General features: G+C 45.6%; 1 protein-coding gene across 1 annotated transcript; it reads left to right on the top strand.

Moving 5' to 3' along the window:
• The first annotated feature begins 1,964 nt into the window (after window positions 1-1,964).
• LOC310807096 (ras-GEF domain-containing family member 1B-A) lies at window positions 1,965-25,029 on the top strand. Its single transcript, XM_083673393.1, has 14 exons — window positions 1,965-2,141; window positions 7,031-7,213; window positions 7,472-7,594; window positions 7,888-8,025; window positions 12,730-12,942; window positions 13,452-13,526; window positions 14,379-14,474; window positions 14,592-14,694; window positions 16,311-16,390; window positions 17,794-17,889; window positions 20,358-20,453; window positions 20,971-21,094; window positions 21,939-22,011; window positions 23,349-25,029. The coding sequence occupies exons 2-14, from the start codon at window positions 7,037-7,039 to the stop codon at window positions 23,371-23,373; spliced, it is 1,419 nt and encodes a 472-aa protein (XP_083529519.1). The 5' UTR covers window positions 1,965-2,141; window positions 7,031-7,036; the 3' UTR covers window positions 23,374-25,029.
• The last annotated feature ends 1,039 nt before the right edge of the window (window positions 25,030-26,068 follow it).

Below are 26,068 nucleotides of genomic sequence, written 5' to 3'. Positions count from 1 at the left end.
AATGGCCCAGGTGATGGCTCCCTTAGCACCCTGAGGAAGAAGTACAGCTTCATTGTAAACTGTGTCAGTCTTGACACAATATCCCTTTTTTTATTTTTTTTATTTTATTATTTCTATTGCCACACCACTGATGTTGGTTGAATTTGTTTTCAGTACAGTGTGGGGGGGGGGCGGGGGTCTGCATTCACCAAAATATACAATCAAGACAAGACATGTTAGAGAGAGAGAGAGGGGGGGGGGAGAGAGAGAATACCATACAATACAGTACAATATAACATTATGTATGATGTGTGCAAGTTGCAGTAAGATGTGCACAGTTCTGACAGATCAGGGTATCATCATCATTTCATCAAAACATGACATTTGCTTATAAATGAGTTGTGAAGCATCTATGCAGGTCATATGAGGGGTTTATGAAGGTACACCAGGAAGCCTTAAAAATGGTACTTAGTTTAAAGTCCTAACCCAAAAATTACTCCCCACAATTTACTCTCTGCTTGCCTACTTTGTTCACGGTTCCGGCAGGTTGATTTTTCACCAAACAGTCGAAGTGCATTCTTCAGATATCTCGGTGTTCTGCCTGCAAAGGTGTGAATGCCACTGTTAATGCACTCACACCCAGTAAATCAGGCTACTGGTTCTCACATGGTAAATGTATACTGTATGTTGACGTCTACTTGCGGATTGCAGATTTCACCATGGGGGTTTCACCATGGGGGCGTCTGAGAGCTGTGAGGAGTCTAAGGACCAACATTTTCTTGAATGAACTATCCCCATGCTTCCACTATTAACCCTTGGAAACGTGGTGAAACATGAAACATAGCTGTCCCATAATCAAACTGCTGAAACTCAAATCCTATAATTCCACAACAACCATGTAATCCCATTGTATACAGTTAAACTCTCCCTAGGAGATCATTTAAATGGGCTGGGGAGACTGGATTACAGCCTATATGCAAACCTTTCTAAAACCAGATTATTTTATGAATGTTGGCATTATTTGGGAAGAATTGCTGTGATTCTACTGCTCTGTGAATTAACACACTTCTGAGGAGCAGCCAACCTAAAGCCAAATTCACTCACTGACCTGTATCCTTGCCGTTCCAGAGGCAGAACCTTTGTGTGAACTGATTCTGGTATTTGGGGGGAGGGAGTGTGTGAGCTGAAGTGGTCAGGAAGAATTCCAGGTTTTCTTACTGAGCAAAGTTGGCCTCTGTCAAGGTATAGCCTATTGGTAGTGTTTGGGGAAAGTGCAGTTTCTCTTAGTCCAGTTTCAAGGCTGAGAACAATTATGGAGTTTTATCAATGCAGTTATAATGTAATGACATTATTTGGTGGTACTTGATTTTTGCAGAATATGATTCTTTAAAAAACATTGTTTTGTTAATTTAAGCATCAAACAAAATGTCATACCTGGTACATAGACATACAACATGCCTTCTGCTTAAATATGTGGATCTTAATAACAGTGAATCATTGTGGTGCATCCTTAGGCAAAGAATATCATCCTATAACATTTATTTATTCAAGTTACAAATCAGTATTCTTGATGTAAATGCTTGTTTTAAGCAATTGTCACAACTCACATTCAAGTACTCCAACAATTAACAAATGCCACTTTCCCATTCAAATACATTTCCCATATACACACGATAGTGTATTCAATTCCCAACACTGATGTTATACATGATGAAAGATTTCCTAATATCGCTTCACTGATGGCGCTTCCAGTCGTAATGATTGAGGGTTATGCCTACTGGCTCGTCCTCCTCTCTGATTGGCTGCCGCGTCTGCCGTAGAGTAAAGTCATTAGCAGGCTTTCCCGGTTTCGCAACTCATACAATTCAATACGGTCGTGGAGTGCAGATCTCCGTGGCAGTCAACAGCCCCACTCGGGCTATCGTTAGATATTCATGTGGATGTTCTGGTCAACCAAACCCTAAGACTTGTGAAACCGGGAATTCTTCCTTCTACTTGTGATTTGCAAGTGAATATGCTGCATTGATAGACCGTCAGTGGAGTCCTGCTGCAGAATATTTCCTTTGAAACTTCACTCCGCTCATGTAGGAGAGTCCTCGCAAGTGCTCGCTTTATTTGATTGGGAAAATATATTACGGATTCTAAGCGGTTTTCATTCTGAGGTGAGATATTTCCGTTTGGTTTTTGGGGGTTTCTCTAAATATTAAATAGTTTCCGTTATAACTCACATAGTGGTGTTTTCTGCCTCTGCGATGTATACAAGGATAGCCGCGTATGCAGTTTCAATGGATTTGTAGTGCGACTGCTTGGGTGTATTTTGCATGGTATCTTACCGCACGGCACCTGCATCTGTTTTTCTTTTTTTTTTAAAGCGTTTACTTATATTGGCCTCTGTGATGCGCACACTGTTGAGTTGATTAGTATTGAACAAAACACACACATTGTGAATTAGGGAATAGTTGACACATTTAATATCTTTATGGATCTCAATTTTCCTTCTGACGGCAGCAAATATAACTTGTTTTTTGCTGATACATGTTGGGGGTAATTGATTGAATAGCCTATTATGTCTTGTAAATGTCATGTCCTCACAGAATGTACTCTTGTAATGGGATTTTTACAATTAGTCTCATGGTGGACTATTTTTAACCTCTACTACAAATGGTTAAGAGGATTCCCCATCTCCCCCAAGACATTGAAGGGATAAACCAAGTTAATCCCATATTTTTCCAAGACAACATTAGACGGGTTTAGTTCAGGTTTGATGCAATTTCTGTTTAGAAGTAGCCTTAATTGTATATGCTGTCTTTGTGCTGACACGCTCAATCCTTTCGCTGGTGATTTCTTAGGACTTTGACCTGATAATGACTCTGCCTCTACAATACTGCAGTATCGCAAGAGGTTCAAAGTGTGTTAGCAGTGAGAGAGCCTACTCACCCCAACTATGCACTAATTACCGCTCCACACCAGTATCCTTCTCATTAAATAGTAATGGTGAGCATTTCCACTAATACATTCTAGTATAGGTGATCATTAGGGGAACTCATTATAATTGGCACATACTTTTGTGTGTGTGTGTTTGGAGGAACCAGTTAATGGCAAATTACTTACTTCCACTTACATACTCACTATTTGTCCACTCCAATGTTTGAGATGGCAACCATGGATACGGTGAGTGACAGGGGGGTTGACTTTGTATTGTGACACCGGCTTCATTCAGTGTGACTTGTGTTTATTAACCACCACCTGGGTACCTCACCTGGGCACCTCACCTGGGCACCTCACCTGGGTTACCCCTATGGCCTTAGCTTACCCAGCGTAGGTTCAGTGGCTCAGCAGTTCAGCTATCTATCTCCAGCCTACATTTCCTCATACTGTGCGTGTGCAAGATTCCGCATGCCTGAAATTGTGTCAATTGAAGGGGTGGGGGCCGGGGGCCGGGGGGGGGGTTGTGTTGATTTAGGTTCCTCCAAGTGTCTCTCTGTCTGCTTGGCTACACCAGGGAGTGTGGGAAAGATTTCCTGTCCATGGTTTTATGACCCCCGGCTCCTAGTGATGGCCTCTCACGAACAGTCGTTAGCACCTCATAGGCAGGGCGGGGGTGATGCTCTCGTGCCCTTGGGGAGGCCACACCTACGAGGGTCTGCTTTGCAAGGAGGGGAAAAGACATCCTGCAGCTCGTGTTGTAACCCATCAGTTCAAATGCTGGGCATTGAAATGTACATCTTTATGGCATCGTTCCTTATGAGATTAGTCGCTTGTTTCATGTTGACCCACACCCCTTTCCATCTTATCGAACATTTCTCAGAAGCCTTACATATGAAAGAAATTAATATGGTACATGTCACCATAATATAACATATGCCATTTAGCTGACGCTTTTATCCAAAGCGACTTACATTGCAGTGAGTGCATACATTTTTCTGTATATTTAGGCTCATTGGTAAAAGGACAGTTTCATTTCCAGGGTATTAATTGCGCAACCCTCCAGTTTCAATATGGGGGAGAAAGTCCCTTGCACCCAAGACTGCCACAAGACATCCTGACTCCACTTATCACCCAAGCAGTCATCTGAGAAATTGCTCACCATGTGATAATGAGTAGGCAAGCACAAGGCCAATGAATGAGTGAGAGCATATTTCCATCAGGGTAAACACAGGCTATGCATAAATATGTTATTTTGAACGATGACTAAAATAATACTAGAAAATCTCTCACTTCTTTATAGTAACAGTTTAATTGGTTAAAATAACTAAAGCAAGATTGAACACTAATTTCTTATAACCCAGATTTTTGGGACTCATTTCGATTTAGGCTAGAAAGTAGATGGTTACACATGCTTATATATACGTTTGAAACCAAAACATTCGCCTATTTCTGGTAGCGAGTGAGGCAGTGGGCTTGTTGTTTGTCTACCTCTACCACCCACCCAGTGGCGAGCCTAAACCAACATCAACATGCTAATGTTTGCCTTTGTTCGCCAAAGGAGTCGACATGTGGCCCAGTATACTTGACACCTGGAACCGAAATGTAAATAGTTTCAGATGTCCTGGGTTTGTAATCGGCTCGTGCTTTTGTTTTACACTTTTATAGGATTAGGCCTATGTGTGGTGCTGCAGCTGCACCCCCCCCCCCCCGCCCCTGCTATTTGCATTTTTGGCCTCCGGGCAGACTCTGAGGTTGCCTATACATGAGTGTGGCCCCAATTCTTCTTTTGGGGGCTTCTGTGGAGTCACACACACACACAAACATACATACACACACTCACACAAACGTGTATACAAACACACAGGGACAGATGCTCTGAGCACCCTGCATTTGGTCAGGGGTAGAGAGGCTCTTATGGACACAAGGGACTGGGAGAGACGGTTGGGAGATTAGAGAGTGAATGTGGCATTTGATGCCGTTGCCAAGTCATTATTTCAGAACTGGGCCACTTGCTACGATTTATTTTTTGTTCAAGAATATTCAAGACAAAACATCTGACCAGTCCAAGGCATTTCATATGCAATGAAAAGGTTGATTATCAAAAAAAAAAAAACTTAAAGCATCCGTCATCAATATGGATAGGCTTTGTTGGATTATGAAAAATAGCAATATGGTCTCTGTGATTTGAGTTTAGTCATCTCTGTATCCTCTCCGCTGTAGGAGGGTGCTCCTGCCCTGACATCAATATTCCTCCACTCTCCCCACCTCATGATCTCACTCACACCATGAGCCACATGGTGCAACAGATGCACAGGCTGCTGAGCTGACTTCACACACTGCCTATTCTGATGTAAATCGCTATGCTTGTCTGAATAAAAGCGATGGTGTGTGTGCGTGTGTGCACGCCCGCAGCTATAGAAGACGTGTGTGTGTGTGTGTGTGTGTGCACGCCCGCAGCTATAGAAGGCGTGTGTGCATGTGTGTTTGTGTGTGTGTGTGTGTGGAGACAATCACAATCTTTGGCTCTCTTGGCAACCCCTATGATACACCCCTATTTGTCCCTGGCACTTGTGCAGTGGAATGGCCTAAATGGATCCCTGAATAGGCAGCCGCCACGGGGTGGCCCATTGTTGGGGGGGTATCATTGCGCCCCGTGCCAGCTCAGTGAAAGGCCCCATTGTGCGGTCCCCAGTGGCTCAAGGGAGAGAGCTCTTTTCTGGGGCAGGAGTCTCCAGGAGTCTGGCTGGCATTTGAGCCAATGCCCCTGTGTATGGGAGATTGGGCTTGGGTGGGTGGGTGGGGGGTGGGGGGGCATTAGCTCGTGCTGGCACGCTACAGACCTGGCAGTAAGGTGGTTGGGGCACTCGTACTCTGGGGGAGAACTCACTCACACACTAAAGAGGGCGCACACACTGCTGCTTGCTTACACACAGGTGCCTTTAGCCACGCACGCACACTCACAAGGTCACATCGCATGCACTCTCAGAAAGGTCACTCATACTGTACTCTACACTCTCACATTGGGCACATTCACTCTCAAGGTCACATACACACTCTCAGGGACTCGGGAACACCCCACATTGCACACACACACACACACACACACTCACACTCACATGGGTATACACATGCATAGCAGCACCGCCTACACACGAGCACATCCACATGACTGACGCAGACTCATTCACAGGTGCATACGACACCCTCATGTGAGCACCGTGTGATGGGGAAAGATGAGTAGCCTTGCTCCCCACGGGGCAACGCTGCCCTACGCACAATGCCCGGTCACAGGACTCCCCTGAGTCTCTCACAACCTCCCACACGTTCACGTGTCTCTCTTCATTTCTGAGTGTGCGGGAGAAAGAGAGTGGGGGGGGTGAGGGGGGGGTGAAACAAACTCTTTTCATTAGGCCCCTTTTTAAATGTCAACCTGTTTGGTTATCATCATGTGCGTTATAAATCAATGAGCGCTGTGTGTGTGTGTGTGTGTTTGTGTTTGTGTTTCTGTGAATATGTGAGGGGGGGGGTGGTGGTGGTGGTGGTGGGGTCAGGGTGAAATAAGACAGGCTCTGTTCAGGAGCCTCATTATTTTCGGTCAACATGTTTGGCTGGGTGGTTATCATGTCCTCTGTAAATGGATGCACTGTGTTGTCACTCGGCTTGCGGGAGATTATTTCGCTTTTAAACTGTTGCACAAGACACGAGCAGAATGCCCGCTTACACTGCGGTAATACGGTGGATTAGGAAGTGTAGAAAGCCCCTGTGGCTGATATCTCCATAGAGATTAGCCTAAATTAAAAGGATGCAAAGGTCATTAAACAAAGATGCTTTAATGTACCGTCATCACAGGGTATAGCCATGTGATAGACATTCTTAGAAGAATTTCCTTAAAGGTCAGCAAAAAGCTTCCCACGGGTGAGGCCAACCATATTCCAAACAAACACCACTGTCTGTCTGTGTTTGAGAATATCAGTCCTGGCTAGCTATTTTGGATTTGTTTTGCAGCCTACATCCACTCCTGCGGCTCTCCGAAAATATCCGGAATAACAGTGCTTCGGTCAAAGCAATTGTCCTGACAAGTCTCTGTTTTTCTTTTTCTTTTCTCTCTCTGGGTCTCCCACAGGACAATATGCCTCAAACCCCACCTTTCACGGGGATGTTTGGCACCAGTGGTTATAACAAGAATCTCTACCAGACAAAGGAGGAGGGCTACGGGGGACTGTATTACCATGACAACAACCTCGTGTCGGGGTCACTGGAGGCCCTCATTCACCACTTGGTCCCATCCACGGACTACTACCCAGACGTGAGTTGCTGTTACTCTCGATTATGAACGGGTGAAAGTGGCAGTAAGCAAAAAAAAATTAAGATCTTAAGAGAAATTAAGAGGCATGCCAGATAAGATCTCTTCAACATTCATTCACTTGTTTTGTATGTTATGGTTATACTATTAGCTTTCACATTTGGTTCGTATTTGATTTGACAGCAGGGGAAGAATAAACCCGGACCCTACATTTTCTACCGTTATTGATCTCTCTCTCTCTCTCTCTCTCTCCCCCTACAGAGGACGTACATCTTCTCCTTCCTGCTCAGTTCTCGGCTCTTCATCCACCCCTATGAGCTCATGTCCAAGGTGTGTCACCTGTGTGTGGAGCACCAGAGACTCAGTGACCCCCAAGCTGACAAGGTACAGCACATCACCATACCCCCCAAAGCTCCCATTGTTCCCCTTCCCCCTCTTGCACTAATTGGCCTCAAGTTCAAGTTCAAACAAGGCCGTAGTCTCCAAACATTTCTCTTTCCGCAACACAACATTGTGTTCATTTACTGGATCTATTTCCATGGTGATGAAGATTTGCATTACATTCCGTCATCTGGCCATAAAGTATATGAAAATAGCCTATAGATATACATCCCTGATTTGTATGTTGTATTTCTGCTATTTTCAGATTTATGGATGTATTGCATGTGTATCCTCAGATAAGAATCCGGAAGATCGCCCCCAAGATCCTGCAGTTCCTGACCGAGTGGACGGACACCTTCTCCTACGACTTCAGGGACGAGCGGATGATGCGGAGCCTGAAGGAGCTGACTCACCGACTAGCCAGTGGCGATGAGGTCAGTCCTCCCACAGAACCTGGCCTGTCCCAGAGTTCCTCAGTACATCGTCTCATTTACCATAGAAAGAGTCTCAAAAAAAGGTCAGGTCTTCAGTGTTTTTTCTTAGGTAAAGACAACAGGGGAAGAAAACAGGAAAAGCATTGTCTTAACTATTTATCTGAGATGCAATGAAAGACGACACGAGAGAGCATCAAGGGAACGGAAGAGAAGGATCATGTTCACGGAAGGGAAACCTCTCAAGCGTATCACGTTTTGTTTACCTGGATCTGCCGGTGTGATACAGCGTTGGAGAATGCATATGGAGTCAGGCCGGTGCTTGATTTCCAGGGATAGGGGTGGGGGGAGAGAGAGTTTGCTCTAGCCACAGGGTAGTTTTTCAAGCCTGGCCGAATAAAGAGAAAAGAGCTATTGTTTGCGAGCCCAGCGGCTTTTTGTCAACTCTGGTACTCCTCCTTAGGCAGCGTTTAAATTGTTCCACTAGTGCTGAGTTGAATGTCACTGGCTTAGCACTGGTTTCCCTCCATAATAAGGTTGTTTTAATGGAGGTTTTGGGAGGGGAGGACATTTTGTCCTATGCCAGCTGTTATCTTTCCCATCGATGTAGGAATGGCCAAAAACCCGCACTGCAGCACATTTAGGCCTAGCACTGTGGCTTTAACGAAGACACGATGACTCATGCTGTCTAAGCATCAAAAAGAGAAGTGCTAACGCGATGTTGCTAATGCAAACTGACGTTGTTAACCAAGCTTTGCTTCATTTTCTTAAGTGATCTCTTTTCTTTCTTTTTTTTTTTTGCCACATCATGGCCCTGAAGCTCTCCATTAAGACTGAGGGTGCGATGACCTCACAGAGTCAAAGTATTCTCACACCAATTGGGTTAAAGTGATCCGGTACTGAATGTTCTTTTCCTTCATGCTCCATTATCTTTTTTTCTAAACTGTCCTTACCTGAGTCAACATCCACCCCCCACCCCCCACCCCCCACCCCCCACCCCCAACAGTTGGAACACATAATTCAGTTAGCATTAGCGGTTATGAATCGGGCCGCATTCACCATTCACTGTAACCCAGTGGTTTCACATGGCTGTCTGTTGTGCTTGTGAAATAGCCCGGGGAGGGGGTGGTGGCAAGGGGAGTGGGAGAGATAACGACGGGCAGCAGGGGGCTAGTTAGGCCCACAGTGATGGAGGACATTCACATCCATCTGTCCGGATGACATCCCCTCTCAGCCACAACCCAAAACACACGCACGCCCCCTTTTGTTCAGGTTTCGCAAGATTCGTCAATAATACAACCGCTAGTATTGATCCGGGGTTAACCTGGGAATCAATGTTTGTCTGTCATCATGACAACCTCCCCCAACACACACACACACACACATGCGCGCACACACACAAACAAACTCAAATTCACACCCCCCACCCCTGTACATATGGATGTTTATTGCTGTCCTTGTGTTACCTCTCAGATAACTGTTACTATGTAGCTGCTCAGGCTAATGTTTGCTTGGAGACACAACACAACTAATGTAAGTGGCAGCGTACATTGTGGTGATACCCTCCAGTCAGTCAGTCACACACACAGAAATTAATATAAACCGAAGCTCCTTCATGCGCACATATTTAGATTTTTACATTAGCACTTCATCCCCGCCCTCCATTGCTTGTTTTCGTGGCTAAGGTCGATTTGGACAGTGAAATATTGGAGATCCCATTTTCACTTCACGAGACAACCTGGAACTTTCCCTCAGTTGATATTGGGGTCAGCACCCTGCTAAACAAGAAAACAAGTTGTTTACACTCGGCTTGGCAATGAATACCAGATTGATGCCCCACATATTTTTCACATGTATCAAGATAACCAAAATCCATACACTGCCACGGGTCGTGTTTGGCTGCTAGATTCCTATCAGTGGCTTAGCTGGATATATGACCCCCTTTTGACAGAGCAGCCCTGTGCGATACCTTGCTAGCTCACTTGCTAGCTCCAAATCTGTATTCATCTACCTCAGTCATCTGTCCAGCCCTTGATGTGCTAACACGATAGCCGTATCATGCAATTTTAGGCGCTGCTTGTTGTTTGGTACAGTGGGACCCATTTGTTTTGAATTGTATGGTGCCTGTGAGTGTTTTTGTACTGCAGGTTCCAGACTCCACAAGTGAGTGGTGGAAGGTGGGGTCACCATTATTCTCTGCCTGTGGCCCCATAGACAATAACTCCCATTTATCATTGAGCATGAGACTACTTGAGGTCAATGGGGGAATGCTTTCCAGTACTCCAGTTCTTGGAGGCCAATCTACTAGGAGAGTTTCTATGAAAGAATCACGCTGTTCTCATTCTATGACAGTGTTCTGACGACAGTGTGCATCAAAGTAGGTAGCATTGGTTTTCATACTTCATATACAGTAGGCTTACAAAAGGCGAGCACTCCGTCCAGAGTTCAATGACCCTGCTGCCTATTTCTCCCTGGCTTTCAGGAAAGGATGGTGGTGGTGAACGTCTAGAATAGATGCCCTAACATCTGTTCAGTGTGGTGTTCTAGACCACACTTCAACATTCTAGCCCTTGATCTTTTGCTAAGACTATCATTATGGATGTGGTCGGGTATATAGGGAGGAAGCAGTCTGTATGTAAACAAGTGCTCTGATCTCCTTTGGAACCAAGACCTCTATTCAATCAAAACAGGTACTGTCAACTAAGTAAAATTGTCCAGCTTTCAGAATAAGACAAGTCTGCACAGGTAATAATTGTGTATTGAAAGATATTGCTAAGACAGGAATTATTGTATTCCAGTAGGCCTATATTTAGGTCCTCACTTGCTCAGAGTTGCTTGGCTGACATGACACCCAGAGAGAGCCTTCTGGCCAGGGTCGGGTGCTCCTCGGCAGGAAGTGATGTCAAAGAGCCAGGAAAAAGAGGGCTGAAGGGCGGGGGCAGAAGCTAACTGGGCTCTAACGTGTGGGAGGGGGTCGTCGTCGTGTGGCAAGACCGTCTGTCGCCCTATCCGATGCCAGGGTTAAAGCGTAGGGAAAAGGGCACATTGGCTTAGTCCTGTTCGCCACGCCATTTGTCACAACAAGCAAGCCTTCCCGCTGCTTGGAAATGTCAGGCCTGTTATCTCCAAGAATTGTTTCTATATTTAGCGAGAGCCCCCTCTATTTGTGGCGGAGACAGAAGCCTCACCAGATGGTGGTCTTTGAAGTGGTGACCAGGGAGATTCTCTCTGGTGTCTTGCCTGGCTCTACTGTTCATGGGTATACAACAGACAACAGAGGAACCATAAGGAAATTCCTAGTTGTTTTGAACATTCTATTCATGTGTTCCATGCCCCATTGTTGAGAGAAGATGCAGGTATACAAAAAGAAACATTGTCACCAGGGAGGCATCTTCAAAATGTGACACACAGGGTTCATCCCGAGTGTTTAATCTCCACCACAAAACTGGGATTAGAAAAGGGAAAACGATTATTCTCCAGATTAGTCTTTCGCTTGGTTCAAACACCACTCACAGCAGCCCGCCTCTAGTCTGTCGGTCCCCTCTGCCACTGCTCTCTCCTAGGGTGTGTGTGTGTGTGTGGTATACAAGCACTTCAGGCTATACAAAAAATTACAACCAGGGCTGATAAGTGGATTTCAGAAAAGATCTCTCTCCCCTTGATTGATGGGCCTCCGTTCAATTTCCCAAGTGCCCGGTCGGCACACCGACGCCTCAAACAAGAAGGGGGAGAGAGGAGAGGTTTGATGGCTGGCTTGACACTAGCCTCACATCCATCATAGGGGTAGTTCATGAAGCAAACTGCATTCCCACACTGCTGAACTTAGGACTTGTTTGCAGAACCTAGTTTTTCTGGGCGAATTGGCAGCCGTGAAGTGAAGACGGGATGTGGTCACAAAAAAAGGGGCCCCTCTCTCTCTTTTATGTAACTCATACCAGCGGTATGGAAAGAGGCCATGACCATGCTTCTCTACACACACACACACACACACACACACACACACGTTATGCAACCGCTGTCCTAAAGTGTGGCAGGGACCAGTTATCTAATGGCATGCAGTGCTGCATCAAGTTATGGACCAGAGGAGGTTTTAACTATAGGGTGGCCCCTTCACCTCGGGGCCGGCGAAGGGTCCCTCGTTACGTTTGTTGGAGCTGCAAGGTCTTTTATTAGCCTCAGGAACAGGATTATGTAACACAGTGACCGGCCGTCTCAGAGGACACATCTGTTAGTGTAGCCAACGGACACTTTGCTCCAAAACAAGATTTCGCAAATGTTCTTGCTTTGCTGTGCTGTGCTGTGCTGTAACAACAATCTCAGTACGCACTTTTTCTGCTGACGTGCAAATCCCAGGTGGTGTTGCCGTCCCAGTGACTTTGTCTTAGTTTGCCACATATGTATTTTTGGGAAATACAGTAAATGTTAATAATTTTAGTTGATGCACAGCTGAGGGATGGGGCTGGAGAAAAAGAAAAAAAAATTCATCCAAAAATGGATGTACCAATTACCGATTGCCCCTTTAACTACATAAAATGATTGCTCGCTCTCTCTCTCTCTCTTACCCGTGCCAGCATTTGTAATAAACCCTAAACTACAAAGGAAACCAAATGAAGTGATTTACATGCATACATTGCTTTAACCTCAGAGAAACTGACTCTCTCTCTTCTTCTCCTCTCTCCACCCCTCCTTCACCCACCCGTCCTCCAGCTCTACAGGAAGACAGTGCAGCAGATGACGCAGACCCTCATCCGGAAGCTGACCACGCTGAGTCAGTACGAGGAGGCGCTGGTCAAGATCAACGCCACGGCCACCGACAGGCTGACGGTGCTGAAGGCCAAGCCCCAGGCCATCCAGAGGGACATGCTTTCCATCTGCAACGACCCTTTCACCGTGGCCCAGCAGCTCACCCACATAGAGCTGGTGAGGGAACACTTTTATGGCTACCCCAAAATCAATAAGTTAAGGCCACTTTACCGAGTTTCATAAGGGTAATGATGCTTTACTTGGTACTCTGAATGCACATTGTCATAATGAGTAAGAGGTCAAAGTGCCTTACAGGACACCCCACATTTACACCCCACAAGACTACAGGACACCCCACATTTACCACATGAATAACAGGAGGAAAGAAATCTATACCTCAAATCACGGGAGAGGAGAAAACATGAGAAAAGCTGAACCATGAACCATGTGATATATTGTCACAGTTGTTAAAGAGAAGCCTGTACTGTTTTCTTCACCTCTGTTCACCCTTGTATTGATTTAAATCAGACGATTGTATTTCTGCTGTTAGCGCCATGACCATACAAAGTCAATGTGCAACTGACACCAGGCCAATGTTTTCAAGGTGATGTAACATTGGCAAACATTTCTGAACAAATTGACCAAGCGCAGACAGATAGAATTTATCGAGTTGCCTTCCTTTTCAGGAGAGACTGAGTTACATTGGGCCCGAGGAATTCGTCCAGGCCTTCGTTCAGAAAGACCCTCTGGACAATGATAAGGTAATGTCTGCATGTTTGTACAGCATAGGTCATCGTCCAAGGCAGAAAAAGAACAGCCAAGCACATACCAACGTTATGCAATACAGTTGGCTGTAACTTCGCCTGATTGCTAAATTCAGAGAAGCAGCGATTTGTCTGTCTACCTCATAATGTTAAAGGGCCTAGTTTCCGTTCCAGACTGTCATTTTATATACACTACCCTGAAACTGACCCCATGGGTCAATGCAAGGACCTCATTTTGTGTCAGTAGACAGTGAATCCCAGACATACCGTAGTAGACCAAATATCCGCTAAACCCCCCCTCCCTCATCAAGATTTCCCCTTAAACATCCCTCTGTCTGGATAGCATGCTTGGGCCTTATCGCCTAGCAACCACTGAGCCACAAAGAGCTGTCGAGGGTTTGTTTTGGGGGGCTGTGTAGAGTCTGTGTATGCTCGCCATTCTGCTGCTAGGCAACAGTGAGGTTTGTGGGGGGGGGGGGGGGGGGGGGGGCGGATTTCGGCGCCCTTTCTTTGTGCCTAGCCTCAGGCTAGCCTCCCTCTTGAAGAATCCACTTGGAAGGGGGGAGAGGGTCGGGGGGTGGGGGGGTAGCTGTTCACCGTGGTCATTGTCTGGAGGATAGTGGCGTAAGGCCAAAGGAATTTGTGGAATTAGAACTACAGGCAAATCCTAGTCAAGGACAACTCTATTGTGATAGGCTTGCAATGATCAGCTATTGCATGCAGGTCTAGGGTCCAAAGTTCATATTCGCTGGTTTAACTGCACTTAGTCTGTTTTCCATCACGCGGCAACAATGGGAATAAGCTGTAGGCTGTTGTAATTACATGTCCTTCTATTCTGTTATGCGACAGAGCTGCTTCGGCGATCACAAGAAGGCTAGAAACTTGGAGGCGTACGTGGAATGGTTCAACAGACTCAGTTACATGGTGGCCACAGAGATCTGCATGGTGAGTAGCTACTGTGAGCCAAGCTAAACACTGTTGACGCTAAGTTAACTTCCTCTATCTGGCCCTTCTACATTTTGGCCCTGAGGGTTTATCTTGCACTTCTCTGTTCCCTAACAGCCTGTGAAGAAGAAGCACAGAGCCCGAGTCATCGAGTTCTTCATCGACGTGGCACGGGAATGCTTCAACATCGGCAACTTCAACTCCCTCATGGCCATTATTTGTAAGTGGTTGTGTTGTTTTCTCTCCCCTTGCGACAACTTGCTCCCCAGCTCATTTGCTGCACAAAGAGCTGTTTGTCAACGGGAAATCCGATCAGTAAATTCAATTTGCCATTCAGAAAGACTTTGTGTACTGTTCTAATCCCTATAGCCTTTACCCGAAATGACATGGCAGTGAGTTGTTCACATCTAAAACCACGGTATTGTTGGTTAGCTTTTGAAGATCGTCCATGACCATTTTTCAATCACATAAATGTGTCCTTTTGAGGGGAATAGTGTCTCTCACAGCTCTTTGATCGCAGCTTGTGACCTCCCCACCCCACCCTCACCCCACCTCCCCACCCCATCCACAAAGCAGCCTGGGTAGTTTGGGTCTTTGCCCTGGGCTGTTGGGAGGGGGGGGGGGGGGTAGCCGATGGTCCAAGTGGCCAGGGAAGAGGGCAGCTGGTCAGGCTTATAGGCTTGGGACAGGGAGTGGGCGCAGGGAGGGTGGAGAGGGGGGGGGGGGGCGGGGGGGGCAGCTGGAAAGGCACACACACACAACACCCTCCTAGGCAGATGGTCAGCACTGACCAGAGAGCAAGAGAGAGCGAGATGTAAAGAGGGAGAGGGGTATTGGCAGGCATGTCCAGGGGACAAGGCGAAAGAGGGTGGTGTGGGAGAGCGAAGGACGACCCACAGGGGGGGTGGGGGGGGGGTAGAGGAGAGGAGAGCCAGCTGTCCCAGCCTTTGCTTGTGGCAAAGCTCCTCTCTAGGGACCCAATGGGGCAGATATTAGAGTTACGATGAAGAGACCAAACAAATCATGGGAAAGGCTCAGGTCTCGGGCCTGGCTGTTGTCTGTTTTTACCGCGCTGTCTGTCTGACATTGTGTAAAAAGGCTGAATGGGATGAGTCTTAACATCAGCGCCCCCGACAAAGAGGGAGGGAGTGTGTCCCTATGGGGTTTACTGCCACCAACACCTGTCAACACACAAGCTCCCCTCTGTGAGGCAATGTAGCTGTTTATCAGACAAGACACGCTCTGGCAGACTCGCATGCCACTATGTCTGTGTCTCTCTTCGCATTTCTATGGTCACATTTTCCAGGATGTCTGAATTTCTGATGATTCTGGTGTTAGAAGAGGAATAGGACTTAATAAGTCAGAAATAGCCATGGGGCATGAAGGAAATTGTGTTAGGACTCTCAACGCTCTCACAGCATTGGGTCTACCACTTCAGTATAAGCATGTTGTGAATTTCTGGAGCGAATGTTTTTCAGAAGTATTGAACTAAGGGACTTTTCAGGGACAGACAGAGCGCGCGCGCACACACACACACACACACACACACACAAACACTCATAAGATTACCATATGGGAAACAGAGTGTTGGGAGGGGAAGTGAGGCGTGTGCTAACACTATTGTTCGATTGGCCTTTGCCATGATACTTCTAAAGAAGAAAGAACAGAGGAGAGGGGGTGGTGAGGGGGGGGGGGGGTCTGTCTGAATGAGAAAAAAGCCATGTGTTTATGTGTGTGTGTGTGTGTGTGTGTGTGTGTGTGTGTGTGTGTGTGTGTGTGCACGCTCATATTTCTCACACTTCTTTTTTTTTTTCTTTTGTCTTCCTGTCTATGCAGCTGGGATGAATATGAGTCCTGTGTCTCGACTGAAGAAGACCTGGAACAAAGTAAAAACTGCCAAGTTTGACATCCTGGAGGTAAGTCCATGAATGCTTAGGTGTGTGTGTGTGTGTGTGTGTGTGTGTGTGTGTGTGTGTGGCGGCTCTTGTGGCAATGAGTGGGGCGGTGTAATGACAAAGGCAGATGAAAATGGGCCAATTGGAGGGCTTATGAATGTGGAGCAGCATCCGAGTGTGTGGAGGATTGGAGAATAGCTTAACACCCTGTATGACTGTGTGACTCATGCATGACAAACCACCCACACAACTGAAATGTATGGATCGTTAGTAGGTTGATTCTATAGGGGAATCCTTTTAGAGCAAGATTGCTGTCACATGACTAATGTTGAATCCTCCCAAGCTGTTCGATGACTTTCAATGCCTGTACGATAAAGTAATTCCCCTTCATATTCACCTGTTTGACAAAATAATTCTTATTGAGTGTCTATATTATACAATCTACCTACAGAATCAAAAGGCAGCAGTATCAGTGCATAGTTAACCTTTCTTGTGGACTCTAGGGCCTTTTTGAAGCTGTAGTACTCTATATTAGTGAATATAACTCCGGAAGTCTTGAAGAGTTCCCCACGTGGGTGTAGGGGGAGGTCCTCTGGGATCGGTAGCCCCAGACAGTGAGCTGTACCTGGGGCTCAGATCACACAGCTCCATGGTGGGCAATGGGGACCCTCAGACATGAAGGAAAGGGAAGAGTAGTCAGGCATACCAACAGACGGCCATACATGTCCCATCACTGCCCAAGTCATGAGATGTGAAGTAGGAGAGATTAAAGGGATAAATCAGGTTGGGCCCCTGTGGAATCATGGAGCCAATCAAAGGTGCAGGTTTTTCTCCCTCTCTTTGCCCACACCTTCCTCCTTCAGGATATAGACATTCTGTTTCTGCTCTTGCTTTTGTTGTGGCAGCAGAAATGTTGTTTAGTTTTTTTTCTCCCCCTGTTGTTTGCTGATGGAGGTTATAGTCTTAGTTTGATAGCCCCCATCCGTCTCCCGCTTTGTTCATCTCCTCAAATTGACAGAGATGGTTTACATGGGACAGTGAGTGATTGATTGAGTCATTGAGCTGGAGTGTCCTCCACGAGTGAGAGAGTCTTTGGGGGTTGTGGAGGGCAGCAGGGGTTTCAGATTACCTAGTTCCAATGAAGAGTGGAGGAACATGGCTTCGGGGGCCTTGCAAATGACTCACCACAGTGCATTTTCTATTAGCCTACGTTTTGTATTGGTCATATTGTCAATGCACTTATCCGTAATCACTCAGAGTATACGATCTGAGAAATAACCAACAGAATATATTGCCGTCTCGTTTTCTGTGGATGCGTTGCAAGCCGTTTATGAGCAGAGTTTACAGGGAACCTAAAGCACACACTGTGGGCTTAATCCTGCTGTTAAACTAACCCTCTGTTCTCTCTCTCTCTCTCTCCTCAGCACCAGATGGATCCTTCCAGCAATTTCTACAACTACAGAACGGCGCTGAGAGGAGCCACCCAGAGGTCGATCACAGCCAACAGCAGTAGGGAGAAGGTACGCATGAACAGACTCACTCTAACCAAGGCCCCAAATGTGTCCTCGTCATGTAGAGGTAAAGCTCAGGGTTTTTGGAAAGAAACCATATTACTCATGAACAACTTTTCTCTCTCTCTCTTTTGGCTGTTAGTCTTTGATGGGATTCAATGCATTTGACACATTTTTCCCAGCGATGCGGACGGAGGCAGTTGGTGAATCATATAGATTCTGATCTAATAAATTGTGGGAATGTTTCTCTTGCTTTTTGAGTTCTGGTAAACCCCATTTATGTAACCAATGAGGGTATGACACATCGGTAGTCTAAGTGTTTTTCGTACATTTATGTAAAAAAGCTTTTTGAAGTGTTTGACGCAAGCTGTGCTCTACTTCATGGGAGGACTGTCAAACGCTCTGTCTCACTTGGAACTGATAAGCGGCAATTAATTGTTACGTAAAAAGTGGAGATTGTATCGTTCGTCTGCACTTTCATGTAACCAGAAAACAAGAGGGAACGCAGTGGGAATGACAAATAGGCCTACTTGAAAAGCATTCCTGCCCGTTAGGAGAGGCTTCTGTGTCGCCATTTGTTTGCCTCTTGTTATCGTCTGCGTGCAGCGTTCCCATCTTATGGGGGGGGGGGGGCTGGGGGTTTGATTGGATTCGAATGTTATATAACAACAATTTGAAGCACAGGGCGCAGAGGTCAAAATTGGGTCAAGCGAGACGCTCTGACCGACGTCCAACAGACATGAGGGCCCCCATTTCCTCCTCCATCAAATATGTTCTGTTCCCTTCAGGAGAGGGGAAAAAACATGGCTGTCTGCCAATTCATATTATGTTCTCTGCTCGCTTGCGTCTCCCACCCCGACCGCGTGTGAACCGGCCAGCCTGTTCCAATCCAGCGCTAGCGGTTAGCCTAGAGTTAGCGGTTGCCAACAGAGGAGAGAGTGTTTGTTGACATACTGGGTGTACTGTCAATATGTATGGCTTAAGATCTCTGATGGAGGAGGGGGGATTTTTGGGAGGAGTAGTAGGCTAGTAGGCTATGCCTGTGGAGTGGAAATGCTGGAAGGCTGGGGTTTGCCCTGATAGACAGACAGACGGACAGGCAAGGGTCATGAGACAGAATGTTCTCAGGCAAACTGGAATGTTCCTGCCCTTGTGACTTGTTCTTGGGTGGGGGGGGGGGTTGTTTATGGATTGTTCCATGCACGACAGATGTGTACTTTTTTGGGTGTTTTTTTTTCCCCCTCTCAATTGAGATCTGTTTTAGATTTTGTTCATGAATGACACTGTAAGGACAGCGAAAAACCAAAATAATTATGTACATGTTATGTTGCTGATGCGGATTGATAAAATAATATTTTGGCAGCTGTAAGTCACTGATCTAAATGAGGCTTGACATCTCACATGCTTGTTTGTGCTCCATCTCTGCGGCAACATGCCAGTCTCACCTCCCTATACAAGACAGTTTAGCCTTTCCCCAGTGATGACACAGACATCATGTTCCATTTGTTATTGCCAAAATATACCCCCTTAGATAACGAAAGGAACATTCCAACTCCAAAGAGGATGGCAAGAAAAGAGCTCTTAATTAAGCCTCTTTTCTCAGACCTGGTTTCTGCAGAGGACTGTGGGGGCTCCAAGGGGGCTTCTCTCAGGATGTTACCTAACCTATGACTCCTGCTGTGTAAATCACTTCTACTGCTCTACTTTTAAGCGTACTTTTCTTGTCACTGCGGGGCCTGTTTTTCGGGCACGCACTCTTCTTGTTTTGTGTATGTACCAGCCCACATGTCATCACTTGGCGTTGCGTGAGTGTTAAGTACTTCCAGACCACCTGTCTGTTGTCAAGATCTTTCTTTCCTCTCCCTTCTCCTCCTCCTCCTCCTCCTCCTCCTCCTCCTCCCCCCCCCCCCCCCCCCCGCCTTCCCTCTCACCCTACACTCTTATCTCCGGTACGCAGCCTGCCCAGCTTCGGCCACCCCAATCCCCCTCACCGTGAGTGGGGAAGCCGACGAGGTGTGGCAGCCTCTTTCTGGAGCTCTTGCTAGGCTGGCCCCCTGCACGTCCTCTGAAAGCACCTGATGTCATGAATGTTTCATGTGCGGTATGGGGATGTGATGGGAGGAGGGGAGATAAGGGGGTGATGGAAGCATCCTGGTTGGCTTTTGGGGATGGCTGATCGCACCAAATCTGCCATTTAGATTTTCCCTCACTGCTATCTGGGATAAGCAAGTCACTTGCTGACCTAAATCGGTGTTTGGATGTGGTTGTGAATTATTTAAGGGACTTTGGGAGGATTGTTATCTGGAAACCACCTTTTCGTGCCTGACTTCTCCTTTCCGAGTGTTAAGAATTTTCTGGCGGTACGTTTGTGGTAATAAACACTGAAAACCCTTGCCTGTACAGTGTCACCCAGTGGAAACCCCCTAATAACTATACAGCAAAAACTAAGTCCTATTTTCACTTTTCTTTTCTTCCAGATTGTCATCCCCTTCTTCAGCCTCTTGATCAAAGACATTTACTTCCTGAATGAGGGATGTACCAACAGGTTGAAGAATGGACATGTCAACTTTGAGGTAAGTTTGGCACACTTTAGAAAAGGAATTCCCCAACAGTAACACACAAGATGAAGCATTATGACGAAGGCTCTTACATAACCTAGCCCCACCAGTTCCCATAGCATTGCTATGGGAGTCTGTATATCAGTGTATTAACAGTGCATGGCAACCAATGTGTCCAATTATAGCTATCTTCCCAGATGACTGACGGAGAATGAGGAAGTGGTATTTGCTTGCGTAAATCCCAGCTGGCTTTCTCTAGAATTTGCCCTCCTTTTGTTATTAGAGACCAAACATGTGCTGGTCATAAACCGGTGTTTCCCCCAGATTTGTTCTCAGGTGGGGATTGCCATTACTATTACTATTGAGTTCCATATAAGCCAAAACGTTCTAGGCAGAGAAAAAACAATCCAGTGGTAGGGGAAAAACCATAGGCATCGCGTTTGATTGATTGCCTACAGAATTTCTGTACGCACGTGAGCCTGAGAAATCGAGTTCAGCAAATGTTAACATTGATGTTGTGGTTGCGTTGCAGAAATTCTGGGAGATGGCCAAGCAGGTGAACGAGTTCATGACCTGGAAGAAAGTGGAGTGTCCGTTTGAGAAGGACCGCAAGATCCTGCAGTACCTGCTGACTGCACCCGTCTTCAGCGAGGATGGTACGGCCGATATAAATACCCCAATTACACTACTTCACACACACAAACACAGAGGCCCTTGAACATCTCATGTTAGCTGGAAAACAAAAAGTTATGTTTACATGTTCTTTTCAGTGCCTGTCGGGATCTGAACTGAACTAAGTTTCAACCCTACTTACCTACAAACCCATATTATCTCCTCCCCTGCTTGAGTGGCACTGGCCACACCTGATCCCTCATCTCTGGCACGACACATAATCATTTCTGGCACACGCCCCTTAATCTCAGACTAAGCCATCTCATTGGCCTGAACCCTTTTCACTCACTTATGGGACCAGACGGGGCGGTCCACATACGCCCCTTGACCCCAAAGAGCACCATCAGTAGAGCGTGACTACCCTGAGTGCTCCAGACCCACCCGGTCTCCTGTAGCCGACAGGTTAGGATCATACCCACACCTGTTTTGGGTCCACACAGATTTACTGTCTGAAGATACAGTACCCGCCATCTCTGGCGTCACTGGATGTCATAACTGCAGAACTGCCCACATAAGCCTCTTGACCCCATAGAGCACCATCAGTAGAGCATAGCATGTGTAGAGTTGCATAACCTGCATTCTTAGTTGGGAGTCTAGGCAAAGAATATGCTTCCAAGGCTAGAAATGGGATGATTTTCGAATAAATCATTACAAAAAAGGCTAGGCTGAATATTTCTGCTATACTTTTCGTAGACATGACGTCCCTCAACAACAAATAAAACCTGCCAATCTACAGTGACCTATACAAATGTGCAGTGTTGTTATGCTGTGTTTTGATTTAAAAAATGCTCATAATTGTTCTCTGTTTCCCCCCCCCCCTCCTCACAGCGCTGTATCTGGCCTCCTACGAGAGCGAGGGGCCTGAGAACAACATGGAGAAGGACAGATGGAAGTCTCTTAGGTGTGTACCCCGGGGTCAGCCCCATTCATCAAAGCTGTCACAGCACTTCCCTGCCAGCCATGCAAATCCAATGGGATTTAGGTCACAGACGCACGCTGACCCGCCCGCAAGTCGATAATACACACACTTTGTTCACACCATCATTCAGACATGCATGCACACACACACACACACACACACACACACACACACGCACAACCCCCACATCCACACACACTATGTTCACGCCATCACACACCGCTTTGGGCGTGTAATATGTGTGTGTAACTCAGAGAAGATGGATGAGGAATTGTTGGCATTGTTCAATTGGGTTTGGGTTGTTCAAGGGAGCCCTAGGGAGCTGACAAAGGGATATTTACCCAGTTGGCGCAGACCGGGTGTCAGTCACAAGGTTACATGACAAAAACCAAAGCCAAGAGGATTTTTCCTCTCAGCAAGGGATTTTTTTCAATCCATGTCATTTTATGTTTCGGCAGCTATTTCTTAAGCTAACCGCTATGACGAAAGACAGTTGTTGGTAAATGTCCTTGTGAAATTGCCATCTTTTATGTACGGGACATGTATAATAAATAATTGTCAGTTGCAAGCCAAAAGTCTTCAAATGAACAACTCACAACAGATGGCTAAATCTGCTACCTTAGGTCAAAGGTGAAAACATGTCACATGTCTGAGACTGACTCCAGACCTTAGTGTGTCCCTGCGTGCCTGCGTGCCTGCGTGCGGGTGTGGGCGTGCGTGGGTGAATCCACCGGGCTCTCATTCCAGTCACATTTCCTGATAGCACTCCAGCCATTCTGACTGGCGCTCTTTTCCCCCACTGCGGCGGGATCCGTCACATTATTCCAGTCAGGTCGTGTCAGCAGAATGTGTCACCACCCTGGCGATGTGCTCCATCAATGTTTCAGCCAGAGGGCGGGGGGAATGAACCCTGTTCTAACCAGGCAGCAAGAACATTGAAAAGAGTGGAGGAGTGGTTCTAGCACTGAACCGCAAAGGATCTACTCCATTTTCTTTCCGTGTTGATAAGAATAGACTACTAGTGCATTATGCCAACCGTGCCAGTATGTAGATGGCACTTCATTTATTTTTTATTTAATACCTTTTACCTTCTCTTTGGTTAGCAGCTGGGGTTAGTTATCAGGATCTGATAACGTCTGTAGTTAAGAGATTCGGTAGAATGAGGTGAAATGTCTTCTAGAGTGCGATGTGGTATGAAACAAGGATCAGGTGTTGGTAACAACCAACCAATATTTATATCTTCTTTCTGGTACTGCTGTCTCCATAAAGCATTGTCTTTAGAGTGATTTACTAACAGATTTTTCCTTTTCTTTTCACAGATCCACTCTGCTAAGTAGAGTATAAAGTTCTGAAGAATACAGAATGAAGTGAACCCTCTTGACAAGCAAGCCGTGCCCCGTTGTCCAAATAAGAGTATCCCCATTTGGAAGGGAAACGACAATCTATACTTTGCTGAAGAGGACATATTGTGTCCTCCATCGATGGATTTCTAATGAAGCCCTCAAGTTTTTTGCTCTTTGTGCTGTATATTTCAGGACAGCTTTTTTTCATCTCTTTGTATGAATTTGTAGTCTTTTTTTAAAAGAACAACGCTACGACCATCGCAACGAGGAGAACCCAGGGAGATGCTGTTGCTGTCCACCGCATCTGCCGAAAACCGCCAACATCGTTGGGGTGACGCTGACAATGCAAAAGGTCCCCTGACATTTTCAAGATGTATTTTACTTTTCACAGAAGCTAGGAGTTTTGCTGCTGGTTGGCTAACTCAGTCCTGACGGGTAGAACAAGCTGCTCTCTAAGAACAAAAACCAGCATTTCAAGTACTGGAAAACCTGTTCTGTATATTGGTGTGAAACCTAACTTGCAGCATTAATATTGAAATATTAAGCTATCATTCTTTGTAGGTTGTAGTTTGTTGTTCGTTTGTTTGTTTGTTTTGTTTGTGTACGTTTCCTTTTCTACATGATACCTGAGTGATGCGTTTCTCTTACCCAATGTGGTCGACCACCCTTTTTTTCTGAGGAGTGTTTTTGCTAAAATATGTGCTAAATGCACTGAGTGCATTGGATACAAATATGATGTCATTTTTGTTCGTGTTGTATAAAGCTTTGTAATACTCTAAACCAGGAACCCCCCCCCCCCCCTTCCTTTATCAATGAAACACTCAACCATGAGCAGAAATGGAGGTGTGTAGATAGCATGTCCCTGATAAACAGTGTTATAATGGCTATGCCACTTGCCACTGTACAGCATAAATATAGCCTTGGAGTACTACATGCTTCAAGAAGTCAAGATTAGCCATTGTGAGTGAGTTGGACAGAGCTAGCTACCCACTACCCCCCCACCCCTCTTCCTCGTATGATGGTATAGAGGTGCAATGTGGCTTTGCTGCCCCCTGGTGGTTGAGCTAAGTGAGGGGTGATCAATGGGGGTGATGGAATGATGAGAGCGAATGAAAGTCTATTGAATGATGACGAAGATGTGAGAGGATTTGTAGGTTTTCTCAGTTTACGCTTACATTTCTATCCTTGTGTTCGGCTTTTGTATTTTTCTTATTATTATTATTATTGTTGTTATTATTATTTTCACCATATTTGTTTTATTTATGATCCTCTTTGTGTAGTCGTGTTATTTCAGTATGCTGATATTTACAATTATTTTATTGTTCTTATTTAATTTTGTACTAGGTACATAACATACTTCATTAGTTATCAGATATTGACCTAACAAATATTTTTTATACAGGTTTGTATGGGATCACTTCCTTTTCAGGGTACGAGCGCAAACTATGAAGTTAAACACGTTGACTGATGTCTAGCTTGCCTTGTCGTTGCTTTTTTTCCCCCTCAGAATGATATTGTGGTTTACTGTGTAAATAATTATTATTTTCCTGTGTTTATCCGTTTGTATTTTGACTGTTAAGGTGGAATAGAGGAACTGTTTATAACTGCATTAGTTGTGTTAAAAGAGAAAGTGACAAAGTTAATAAAAGAATGCTTAAGGAGATACAAAATACAGAGTATTCACGTGTCATAAATGGGCGGCTTTGGTACTGCTGAAAAATAATGTACCTTGCTCCCCAACATTTGCAATCATTCACTCCCCTTATGGATTTCAAATGAATGGACTGGTGTAAGAAATATGATGTAAAATGCAAGTAGTCCATGTTTCAATTTCACATAATATGTTGAGGTCTAAAATACACACACTCCTTATTATTCTATAAGAAGAATCACGCTGCGTTGTGTTCTGGAGACCTGCTGTGCAATTGATTAAATTGGGGCCGTAGTGTGAAGATATAGCTCCACCAGCTGGTAAAATGAGGTAAGTGCAGTTGAACGCTCAAGACGAGGCCAAACACTTTCAACTGTGTTTTTCCCTAGTGGGTTCTATTGCATTTTGTAAACGTTCACATTGACTCCTTTATCTGCACTAATGTCATAGAACAACCGGGCAGATGGATGCATAGGCCTTTACACTGGCTTTCAAAATGGTGCACAGAATTGTCCTTGTTGAATGGTTACAGATACCTGTGATTGGCAGACCTGTATGATGGTGTAGCCTGTGTTATTACAATGGCTTGAATTTAAAACGACACACAGGCCTACGTTGATTTAAGAGACGTCGTGAGCAGTGCACCAGTCCAACTGAAGTTAGACGCTGACACGAACTGTATCTGGTAAGAACCTTGACAGTTGGGTCTCCTGCATTTCCTCCAGCCTTTGCGCCAACATCTGATTTAAGTATCCTGATCGTGGTTTAAACTGAAGAATATTGTTAGTTACAGGGGTGAGAGAGAAAGAGAGAGCAATTATTCGTCAAGTCCCGCAGAAAAATTTAAAAGTCAAAAAATTGCCGCAGTCAAGATCATAGTGCTTAGGCATATACTGGAAAATAGACTTATTTTGCTATACGGCAGGCGTCATTCACTGTATAGGCTGTCCTGTCAGTGAAAATAAAATATGAAAAACAAGCCCCTGGAGAAAGCCTTGTCTGTGGAATGATAAAAGAGAACGAGAATGTAAATTCTTATTTTATT

The sequence above is a fragment of the Argentina silus genome, assembly GCF_951799395.1.
Source record: "Argentina silus genome assembly, chromosome: 7".
Lineage (NCBI taxonomy): Eukaryota > Metazoa > Chordata > Actinopteri > Argentiniformes > Argentinidae > Argentina > Argentina silus.
Note: the sequence above shows the minus strand (reverse complement) of the source record. Positions and strands in the feature narration are given on the sequence as shown.

Excerpts from the sequence above, each read along its gene's own strand:
- LOC310807096 (XM_083673393.1), top strand. The coding sequence starts at position 7,037 with ATGCCTCAAACCCCACCTTTCACGGGGATGTTTGGCACCAGTGGTTAT. Across the intron at positions 7,595-7,887 it reads GTGACCCCCAAGCTGACAAG|ATAAGAATCCGGAAGATCGC; the intron begins GTACAGCACATC and ends GTGTATCCTCAG. Across the intron at positions 17,890-20,357 it reads CCAACAGCAGTAGGGAGAAG|ATTGTCATCCCCTTCTTCAG; the intron begins GTACGCATGAAC and ends CTTTTCTTCCAG.